This window comes from Lepisma saccharinum, chromosome 8 (assembly GCF_977018435.1).
Source record: "Lepisma saccharinum chromosome 8, izLepSacc3.1, whole genome shotgun sequence".
NCBI classification, from domain to species: domain Eukaryota; kingdom Metazoa; phylum Arthropoda; class Insecta; order Zygentoma; family Lepismatidae; genus Lepisma; species Lepisma saccharinum.
In genome coordinates, this window is record NC_139236.1 from 3961298 (window position 1) to 3973618 (window position 12321).

Consider the following 12321-nt stretch of genomic DNA (forward strand, 5'->3'; position numbering starts at 1 on the left):
TTAGATCTCTGTGTATATTGTGTCCATTGAAGATGTATGGAAATATAATTATAAATAGTTTTTTTGTTTGTTTTTTTATCTTTAGGCATGTGTTCATTAATATTAAACAAGTCAATATTCTATTTGATTTTTTGCACCTTTAGTTATGTGTCTAACTGTTTCACAAGTCAGGGCATTTTCATTTTAAGAACCTTGACTAATTTAATGTCTTTCTGACAACTCTTACTAAAAAATGAATTTGTAACTCTCAAAGATGTTACTGTCAGATAACAAAATAAAAGGCAATAAAATATTCATGCTGGTTCAATGACAAAACAAGGAGTTTATTGAAACATGAGATTTAGCAGCTCTGCAGAGTCAATAAAGAAATAAATTTATAGGTATCTTTGTTAATCAGAGATGTTATCAGAAAATGGGTGGAGAAAATGCTGAAGTATTTTGACTATTTTACTACTTGACACTTTGGGAACTTATATATAAAACCTCAGTGTACAGTCACAGACACTTCTTGGTTGCAGCTAACTCACTGAAGTTGTATGAAGCTGGCTTGGTGGACAAGCATATAAACTGGTTGACTTTTGGATTCACCATTAAAGTTGCCAGGTTTGAGTTCCAACCTAGCCATGGGGGATTTTTGTGAATATCCTTCCATTAATTTCATGTAATCAACCCCACCATCGCAATTACACAAAGGTGACAGAAAACTGATGCTAAAAAACAAAAATTCAAATCTGAAAGTCAATGGGACTGTTAAAAAGAAGTGTTCATGAATATAGATTGTCTTCTTTCACTCCTGCTGATAATTGGGACCAACTGCTTCTCACAAGTGTACATGTATGTCCGTGTAAAAATTAGGGATATAATCAAATTATTCATTAAATTTTTGCCAATGCTGATCAAATATCAATATAAAATTTACGAATGCAAATTTTCTACTGATCCAAAATAAATTGCAAATGTTCCTTTAAGAACCTGAATGGTTGATATTCTGTATTCATGTATATACATATTTACATTATTACATTATATGCAGGGTGTCTCAAAAGTAATAGCGCAAACTGACACAGGTGAAAATACATGATAATAGAAGCAAAAAAGTCTCAGTAAACATGGGTCCGCAAACAAGCTGTTTTCGAGATAATTGCGAATGTCTGGTTACAAGCGGCCACTGACTTCATTGTTTGTAAACATCTTCCTAGTTGGTAAAATGCTAATAGTGTGTGCGAATTTGTGTTAGAAGCCGTCACTGATTGTATTTTGTAAACACTGAGTGCTTTACTCCGTCTGAGGTTTGCCCTTCGTTTACAAAACAGAACATCTCCGAGAGGTGGTGTGGGAATCAAACAGGATGGATAAAGCACTCGGTGTTTACAAAATGCAATCAGTGACTGCTTGTAACCACACTTTCGCACACATTATTAGCATTTTACCAACTAGGATGACATTCACAAACAATGAAGTCAGTGCCAGCTTGTAACCACACATTCACAATTGTCTCAAACGGCTTGTTTGAGGACCCATGTTTACTAGTTTCACCTGTGTCAGTTTGCGCTATTACTTTTGAGACACCCTGTATATAATGTAATAATGTAAATATGTATATACATGAATACAGAAAGAATGACTAAAACTAAAGAGAAATAAAGAATTTCACATATACCTACAATTACAAATATAGAAAAATAAAGGTAAAGGTAAAGTGTTCCCCTGTGCATAGCACCACGCCATGAAGGCGTATAGGGGGTGTGGGGGTAACGCCCCACACTTTCTTGATCCGGTCGTGAGTGGGGGTGATGTGATCAGCATCACGCCCCTGACCGCCTTTACCCCCCAGGGTTTCCCCCAGGTACCCATGTTATTCGACGCTGGGTGGGCGCCGGGGCCGCTTTCGCCGTTAGAAAAGTTCCCGGATTTGAACCGGCCGGGGATCGAACCCGGGACCTTGAGGATGGTAGTCAGACGCGTTACCGACTGAGCCACCGCGGCCACCAAATATAGAAAAATATAAGCCGAAAAAACTGAGTGAAAAATTAAAATGTGAAGGTTAACATAAGGTTACCTGTAAGTAAAAAAAATGTAAATCTATATACAGGGTTTGTCAAATAAGTATCGGGACTGAAGTCATAAAAAAAAAATATTGAAGATATATGTACAATGTGTTAATATTCTTCAAAATATGACCCTCCTGCATCAATACATGCTGCCAACACTTTTTCCACTCTTCATACGCCCCCTGGAAGTTGGTAACCGCTGTTCAGGCACCCCGTCGAAGCCGCTTTGACCGCCTCAATTGTCCCGAAACGATGTCATTTCAGGATACTTTTGATCCGAGGGAACAAAAAGAAGTCAGGGGGAGCCAAATCTGGACTGTATGGTGCTTGCGGCAGCATTGCCACATTGTGTTTGGCCAGTGCCTCCCTCACAACTAGCAACGTGTGACTGGGTGCATTGTCATGATGCAGTAGCCAGGAATCGGCGATCTGCCTTTGAACATAAATCATTGGTCACAATTGAATGCACAGTGGATTTCAGTAAATTTAACTCCTGTGCTAACAAACGAACACTTAACCGGTGATCACTGTTCAGAAGTTCTCGCACTTTGGCCACATTTTCAGCATTTCGGATCGATGTCGGACATCTAGCACATTGTTCGTCTTTGACGTCTTCCCGGCCATCTTAGAATATTTTATGCCACTGAAAAACACGCGTTCTGGACATGGCTTCATCCTTGTAAGCCTCACGGATCATATCAAAAGTCTCCATAGCAGATTTGTTCAGTTTAACGCAAAATTTGATGGCACAATGCTGCTCAATGGTTCGCTGCATCTTGACTCTCGACGCGAGCATTAAACACACTTTCACTTCAGGCACAACCTACACATTCCAAAGACTTGGAGGCAACTGCGCTGGATCTTCTATCTCAAGTGACATCCCGCAACATCGATCCCACCCACAGAGAGCACCCTCCGCCCCTTCTCATTGGCCGGACAAAACTAATCCTGATACTTATTGGACAAACCCTGTATACAAAAATGAATGTATGTGTATATATATATGTATGTTTTTTCCGGTATAACTCTCAAATGCCTGGAGCAATTTCAGCCAAACTTGGTACACATATCACTTACAATCTGGAAAGAAATACCATGGGGGGTAAGACACCCCTGGCACCCCTAGGGTTGGAAGTGGAAGGGGGTGACATGTAAAAATAATCGAAAACGACCAGTATTAGTGTGGAATCCATAGCTTTCGTGGTTGCTAAGATGAATAGTGACACTCCCAATGCCGTTCAATTTAATTATTCTTGCTCCTGTTGTTGATATTCAAGTTTTGAGCTAAATTAATATTATAGTGAATTTGCAAAAGATTTTACTTTATAATTTGTATACTGTACTTATACTTTTAAATACCTGTAAATAAAATTAGTTACATTTTACACTATAGGTAGAATTCATTATTTTCCTGTCTAATAGAAGATTGGGATAAATAAATAGCTGGGCAATTCCAGGTTATCAGCTAGTATAGTAATAAATTAACAATAATTACAGTTACAGAACACAAGCTTTATGTCATGTGTTGAGTTGAGTTGAGTCAGTTTACTTCTAATATGTGCCACTGTTCTGTAATGTTAGTGATGTCTGTTGTCATTGTTACTCATCCACCTTCCAGCCTCAAAGATGTTACCCTTGATTATGCTGTGAAGGTTCCTGGTCTCCCTCCTCCTCTGGCTCGAGGGATTGAATTGTGTGAGTGTCCTCCAGAATACAATTCCACTTCATGTCAAAATCCAAGCATTGGCTTTTACCGCTGGTACAAAAGTGCAAACGTTAGCAGCACCATAATCATTGACCTTGTTGGAGAAGCTCGTCCTTGCCAGTGCAATGGAAGATCAAACGTGTGTGACACAGAAACTGGAGTCTGTTTGGTAAGTTAAGTTTTATAGTAATGTATGGGTTTTTAATGGAAAATGCAATTCTATTTATACAGGGCATACACAAAAGAATGGTGAGGTTTCAAAAGTTATAAAAAATATTTTTCTCACCTTACATGGGTACAATATACACACATCAGCATCAGCAAGTGTCCCAGTTTTTCATTTGCCACCAGCAGTTTGCTTCTCATGCTTACTGTAAGGCCACAGGGCCAGTTTCTAAGATGACTTTGCTGCAGGACAAGGCTTTCTGTGTGTTCCATTTTGAGGTGGCCAGATCTGTGATTACAGTGCAGCATGAGTTCAGTGCATAGTTTAAAAAAGACTCACCACACGAGAATAACATAACCAGGTGGTACCGACAGTTTGTGGAAACTGGATGATTGTGTAACAGCAAGGGCCCTGACCAACCCTGTGTGTCTGATGACAACATTGAAAAAGTGCATTAGGCATTTCAGTGAAATCCCCCCCAAGTCAGTGACTAGAACAAGCAGGCAGCCCGAACTGAATACCAATTATGATGAATACATTCTACAACTGGACGGAGCTCCTCCCCCTCTCATTTTCACAGGATGATAAAAGTGCTTTTCAATTATGTTCTTCCACAGAACTGGATCAGATGTGTTGCAATTGGAGACAACAGCCTATTCCCTTGGCCACCCCCATTCGCCGGATATTACACCATGTGATTTCATTCTTTGGGGGCCCATTAAAGGCAGCATTTATGTATCACTGTTCCCAATGTCCATCCATGAACTTTGTGATCGGATAATGCATGCACTGCAGGCCATTACAGTGGGCATGCTACACTGAGTCTAGGATGAGATTGATAACTGTGTGAATATGTGTCATGTTATCCATGGTGCACACATTGAAGGATTGTAATTAACATAAGAAACTTTTTACAGCTTACACCGCTGATGGTGTATGTTGTGCCTGTGTAACATGAGAAATATTTTTTTTATTAACTATTGAAACCGCACCATTCTTTTGTGTATGGGCTGAACTTTGTTCTGATAATCAAAATATATTTTGAATATTAGTAAGATCTTGTTTTTCATCATCACCAATATTATTATTTCCAAAAATAGATTGATATTATTTGCTAATTTTAAGGCACTTATCAGCAAATGCCACTTTTCTCTGCAATAACTGGCAAATGCTTTGTCCTGAAGTTGGGCTGAAGTTAACACATTCCTTAAAGTTTCCTGCCTGTTACCTAGTTAAGCTTTAAATTTTGCAAAATTTAAGATAAAGTGCAGGTATATTGCCTTTTTTGCCAATCCAGTCCCGTAGAAGCAAAGAAAATAATAAAAAACATACCCCTAATAGAAAATATGAATACCCTAAAAACTAAAACTAAACTTGAGAATCAAAATTGCAATCAAAATTAGATTTGATTGACAGGTGTCAAATAGAAAATCTAATTTTGATAATCTAAAATCAAAACATAATCTCTGTTTGCCTAAAAAAAAGAAACTGAAATTGAAAATCAAAATTTCAGGCAAGATTAGAAGTCCAAAGCCATATGTTGTTGTCTAGGGCATAAATGAAAAGAACGCATGCTTACTACATTGTTTATGCTGAGCAAAGAAAGACACGATTTCACGGCTTCCAAGAAGTGTTTATCAACATTAGCCAGCAGCTGCAACATCAGCTTGTGCTAAAGAACTTTAGAAGTATGTTGGTACGTCAGACACACAGACCAATGAACTCAGCCACACCTCTCTAGGAGGGAGGTGCCAAGAGTCGCATATCACTGCGGGGGAAGACTAAAGAACTTGGATAACTGGAGTAATAGATCAGGCCAAAATAAAGTGCAGAACAATTTGCACTAATCACTAACGTAGCACTAACACAATAACATCCATATGAATATATACCGGGTGAATTTTTTAGCTTGACACAACGAAATATCTCGAAAGGTATGCATCTGATCAAAAAAAATTCTGAATTAAATTTGTTGGTCTCGAAGGGGCTCATCCAATGATGCCAAACTGGTCATGCTTCTCAGTTGTGTCCAATCATTCCATGTGCGGATAAATCAGTGTATTGAAGTGGGTGGCAGTGCTCGAAAAATTTTCTTCAAAGCTAGGTGCCAGCTCTGAAAATCCGGCACCAGGAAACTACCTACTAGCAATTGTGCATACTACAGAGTGTTTCAAAAGTCGCAAAACCCAAACTTTTAAAATGTATATCATGAAAACCGTAAGAGGTATTTACACCAGGTTTTCTGCACTAAACTAATCATATACGCTATCACTGAGTTAATTAATTTATGTTAGCATGTATCCAAATAAAAGCAATTACATTATTTTAATAAATATTGTTAATTTGCTGAAAACATCTGAGAATTGATTTTCAACAATATATACCAACGTAGAAATTTTCAGCGAAAAGTGCAGGTTCAACCAGGACTCGAACACGGGTCTCTGATATACCGTGCCATTGCTCTAACCACTGAGCTACTGAGCCGGCCTGGCCTCGCCTGATTTTTGCTGTCACTGTTTTACCTGCATGGAATCTTCTCTGCCAGTGCAGTGGGGTGGGGGTGGAGTTTGGCATAATTGGATGAGCCCCTTCGTGACGAACAAATTTCATTCAGAATGCATACTTTTTGAGATATTTTGTTGTGTCAAGCTAAGAAACTCACCCGGTATATCGAAGCACGCACATTTTCTCCATCCATGTAATCTCTCTTAGAGAATAATATATGTATATATGAAAGTAACATCGTCCATTAATATGAATAAATGTTGAAAATATTTATTATAGAATATTGAATAATTCTACACTGCATTGTGTATTAAAATGCCCAAAACATTGTCCAACACCGTCCTTAAAATGTGAGTAAATATTGAATACATTCGGAATATGTAAAAAAACAACTTATTCCACTACAAATACATAATTGGTGGAATATTAAACTTAAAGTCCATTATATGTGTATATATCTCACAGATAAGAAAATAAAAAGCACACAGTCTATTCTTTGCAATTCAACGTTTCTGGGAAAAGTTTGTAATGTTCTGAAGTCACGTGGAAGCACTCACATGGAGCGTGAAAGTTCCACTGCACTGCCATAGATTTCATGCACGCTAAAGTGTGTTCAGCTGCGAAATCTGGAACAAGTTTGTCACAATTTACATCCCAATCACCACTTGATTGTCATCCCATTTCTAGCTATAGGGAACCAGTCTTGGAACTAGTCTTGTAGAATCTGCCATGCTGTAGAAGTATCTGCTGAAGTAGGTGTGCTTGGCAGGTTGTATAAGCGTGCACTTGAAGATTGTAACACACTTGTGGTGCGGACATGAAAGGCATACGGGTGTTTGAATGGTATACGAGATGATCGAGACTGAAGATGAAGTAAAAGGGATCCTGTTTTTCTGGATGCATGAAACGCGTTGATTGGGAAACATAACATGAAAACTGTTCATACACAGCGTGACTCAAGTTGGAGCGTAAGTATTGACTAAACTCTGGCGAAAATTAGAGAAAGTACTGCTTTGGGAAAGGGGGTGTGTATCTGCTGTATCTTGAGGATCGTGGCATAGAAATGAAAAAAAACAGAAGGTGTGCTCTGGTGGCTAGCACAAATCCCATCGACCAACGGTCACAGTGAAGTCCTGAGTTTGAGGAGAATGGAAAGCACTGTTTATTCCACAAACTGTGAGCCGATGATGGATTGAATCACTCTCTGAAGGCCACTTGCACGTGGAATTCCAACGTTGAAAGCTTCTGAGAAGGTCTCGGTGGCGTAGATGTCATGTAGATACAAGACATAATTAGGTTAAGATAGGTATGAGGAGACAAAACGAGAAAGGAACAACGAAAAGGTTACCAAATACAGTCTTAAAATCAAATAAACCAGAGTGTGCCATTCAATAAAAGTACAAAATTTTAAATTTGTTTTCCAGGACTGTTCACAAAATACAGCAGGTGCATATTGCAACATATGTGCCTCAGGTTTTTATGGAGACCCACAAATAGCTCCTTGCCGCCCCTGCCCTTGTCCAACAACTGAGAGGAATTTTGCAGAAACTTGCATTGTACAGCCAGGTCGACCAGTGATATGCCATTGCAAGCAAGGGTACACTGGTGAACGTTGTGATAGGTAAGTTACATTTTTGCATGAATTCAATTTGAATTTTAATGTTTCAAAAAGGTATCCCGTTACTTTCTTTTTCATATTGCTGGTTCAAACTCCCCCGAAACTTTGAAAGGGGAAGAACCATCACCATTTATCATCATTTGGCATTCCAATATTCCACTGCAATCATGCACCTATATCTGCCAATGTGAATAGTTCTGATTAATTTGTCCCACTTCAAAGAACAAATTCAAAATGAACAACTAGATTAATGTAGAACTTATCAAACAGAGACACAAAGGTTTTCAAAATGTTAGGTAATATTTTAATGAACACTCCCCCTAATGCCATTATAGACAAATTACATTATTGTAACCTTCAACTCCTATAAATAAGAACAATATTAGTTACATGAAATTTAGAGATTCCATATTTCCACGTTGCACAATATAATGGTTAAATCCTATTAATTTCGAAGATCCTCTTTCTCCATTCACTAAGGGTATGGCGTCTGGAGCAGAGTTTGTACCATGTCACTGCTTTGTTTGTTCCCAGGTGGCAATAGTTGTAATTTCTCCCATTCGGCGGTGTTGGCATGTGTATCCTGGTTTCAGTCCTCTGCTTCCTGCTGTCAGGTGGCAGTGCTGGTTGGTGGTTGGTGGTTGGGGGGCTGGGTCATGCTACTCAGTGTGGTGCAGTTCCTGTTTCCCGCATGGCTGGAGAGGGGTCAAGTATGCACACCGCATCTTTTCTTTTTCTGGTTGGGGATCTTTTTGAGGATGGGGTACCAAGTTTGGTGTGCCTGTCCATTGTCCAGGTTCAGTACTGCTTTCTGTTGGATGATAGCATGGGTTTCTTTGACAGTGTTTTCTATGACAGAGCCAGTTGGGTGAAGTATGGATATGGAGGCAATGGTGTGGTTTGTGGAGTGGAGGTGTTGAGAAAGGCCTGATTTTGGTGCATCTTTTTTTGGCATCTTTTACGTCTTCATTAATCCGTTCTTGGACAGTGTAGATGGTTCTGCCAATGTAGGTGTTGTGGCATTGGCATGTGGCCTTGTAGACACCAGGGGTATGTAGAATTTTGGGTAGGTAGTATCTCTTGAAATTGGTTAGTGCTCTTCTGATTTGGGATATAGGTTTGTGTGTCAGTGGGATGTTGAAGGGTTTGAGGGCCTTGGCGAATTTGCCCGATGTGTTGGGGTGGTATGGAAAGGTGATCCATTTGGGTTTGGGATTTTGGTTCAGGTTATCTCTGTCTCATAAGTAATTTTAAACTGCGTTTACCATATCCATCATGAATAAGAATAATATGTTCATTCAGTTTAAGTATCTAATGCTTAGTTCGTGTATTGCCATGCATGGAGATGTATCTTGAAAAGGTAGATGCACTTATTACATGAGTACTCAAATGCTGCTATTAAAGCATCAATTACATAAATTTGTATGAATGTGCTGTGGAACTACTGTAACTGACTTAATTTCATGAAATTCAAGAACACAATAAACATTTTCACTGCTACCGGCTGCTACTCATTTGTTTATGAAAACTGGGAGAAAACTTAAACTACTGATTGTGATTTAAAATTAGGTAGTTTCTAAATATATTGCAGCAGAAATGATAGTTTAGTTAATTATGCGGCAGGCTAAATAAATCCATCAAAGTATTGTAGTCTATGGTTATTAGAACCACAAGAACTCAGCTTTTAGTTGTGGCATTTCAGGAGAACACATGCTCCCTTTATCAGACACATTTATTTCTAGTTTGAAACTTCACAATGAAAAACTGTGTTTTTATGCTTGTAATAACCGTTGACTACAAGAGGATAATTCTACAATGCAAGCAATGCGTACATACAAGAAAAAAATCTGCTGGTAATTTACAAGAGCCCTGTGTCTGTTCTTGTTGTTTTTATAATTATTTATTATGCTTCTCTAGATGCAGCTATGGTTATTATGGAATGCCACAAAAGCCAGGAGGATCTTGCATCAAGTGCCAGTGTGACCCTTATGGCAGTGTGAGTGATGAATGCCATGAAATAACAGGGCAGTGCAATTGCAGAGCTGGGATTACAGGCAGAGACTGCACTCAGTGTACACCACGACACATTGTTACACAAAGAGGATGCACATGTGAGTAACACACTTTAATGTAATACGACAGTCAGCTATAAACTGGAACTAGACTTTCCAACTCTCCAGTAATGGCCGGGAGTCTCCTGGCATGAAACTCATTTTCCCAGTCTTCCAAACTCTCCCAAACGAACTTTGATATCTCCCGGAAAAACAAGATTCAGTATTTGTTGAGCTAAGTAGTATATTATTGCAAAGCAAACAATATTATTTTGAAGACTCCTGAAAAATGAGTCATTGTTTAAATAAGTGGGAGGAGGGTGAAATAGAAAGTTTAAAAACTTTGTTGCACCATAATATCTATGCAAGAGCTATAGTAAAAACAAAACAAAGGCATTGTTGTATAAAATTCTTTCAATTGATTACAGAAAAAATTGTGTTTGAAGCATAATGTAAGGACCGTATAAATTAATTTATAGTATTTCATTTTCAAGAATTGTGTTATAGTATTATGGTTTCAGAAGAGTCTATGCATATGTATATTGGTTTTGTTTTGTTTACTTATAAAGCATGGTTCCTAGGTTGTTTTTATCAAGTTGATTCAATTTGTATTCACTTTATCAACACCATTAAGCCTTATTTCCATGATATGAAAAACTCAATATGCTGACCAAGGCAGTAATTTATTTTATTAAAAACATAAACTAAACGTAACGTTTCAACCTTCTAGCAAGGTCTTCTTCAGACTCTGTATCAAGTCCAGAAGTAGCAAGATACAAAAACAGGACGATATATATACACAAACATTACTCCCTCCAGACTATTAGAAAGTTGTTCTGGAACATTCTAGCAGGTGGCTTTCCCTTGTCAACTGTACTTTCACCTAAAAGGCTAAACATATTTACTTCCATCTAGAATGTGGTTGGACTCTTTATCTCACACTTTTTTGCCTTCATTCTTCTTCCTTCTTCTCTCTCTTTCTATTGTCCTTTCCACTCTTTCTAACACCTTCTTCCATTCTTTGTTAACTTTAGTCCCCCATTCCAGTTCATTGTGTCTTCATCACCTTTCTTCTCTATTTCCTTGGCCTCCTTGCTAGAAGGTTGAAACGTTACATTTAGTTTATGTTTTATAATAAAATAAATTACTGCCTTGGTTAGCATATTGAGTTTTTCATTATCAAGACTACAAACAGATCGTTACAGCCTAGAAGTGTCCTTGACTGTGCACATCAATTTTTTGTGATATTTGATGTGATTTCATTTATTTCTCTTCATAGAGATCACATGTTGTCAAATTATACAATTATATGTAATATCAATATTATATTACAAAGTAACTAAACTTATAGATTACAGTGTACATAATGTGTATAAGTCGTAATGAAAATATACATGATTCATTTTGATATTACAACAACATTGGCACCAAGCAGGGCAGTAAGTCAATGACTATTCGTACATCATAATAATGTTAAAAAAAGAAAGAAAACCTATACAGATACTGACCTGAGTTTGATTCCCGGGGTGGCTGATCCAAGGTCAGCATTTTTTCAGTCTTGTCCCTACATAAAGTGGCTCTGGGCCTCACCCAGCCTCAATCAATGGGTACCTGGGGACAACCCTGGAGGGTAAAGTCAGCCAGAGCATGGTGCTGATCACATTGCCTCCAAAATGGCCGAGATTGAAAATGTGTGAGGCCCTACCCCACATCTCTTAAATATGCCTTCATGGTATGGTGCCATATAGCATGGTGAACTTTACCTTTACCATACAGATACTGTCTGAACTCAGAAGTTGAGACTAGCTCTGTAGGACAAATCTACACATGATAAGGAAAGTAGTTAGAAATATGTGAAAACCAATACTGTAGGTTTGTTTTTGTTCAGTTGTTTTGTTTATTATTGTTCACTTTGTTGTGCTTTTACAACTGATAACTCCCCTCGTAACATATTTTGCAGGGGACATTAATAATAATAACCTATAGTGTAACAGCCTTTGAGAGCCCGAGCCTATCTACCAACAGCCAGCCTCACTCCCACATGTTACAGGATAACATGCGGTCAGCACGACAAATCCCTAGTTGTTGATGTAGGTTTTTCTGTGACTGGGATACGCTATTCATTCATATCTCCCAAATTTCTTCACGACTGTGGGTGGCCACCAGTCCCATACACAGACCAAAATCTCAGGAGAAATGTTGTTACGCTTCCCTCAGGAGACTCG

General features: G+C 38.4%; 1 protein-coding gene across 3 annotated transcripts in view; it reads left to right on the forward strand.

The window, feature by feature from the left end:
- Nucleotides 1–12321, forward strand: part of wb (wing blister) — an 849362-nt gene that overhangs the window by 691344 nt on the left and 145697 nt on the right. For all 3 annotated transcript variants that reach the window (XM_083126284.1, XM_083126285.1, XM_083126286.1), the window contains 3 exons: nucleotides 3670–3925; nucleotides 7852–8048; nucleotides 9963–10156. In XM_083126284.1, coding sequence (XP_082982410.1) covers nucleotides 3670–3925; nucleotides 7852–8048; nucleotides 9963–10156 — 647 coding nt within the window. The remainder of the gene's footprint in view (nucleotides 1–3669; nucleotides 3926–7851; nucleotides 8049–9962; nucleotides 10157–12321) is intronic.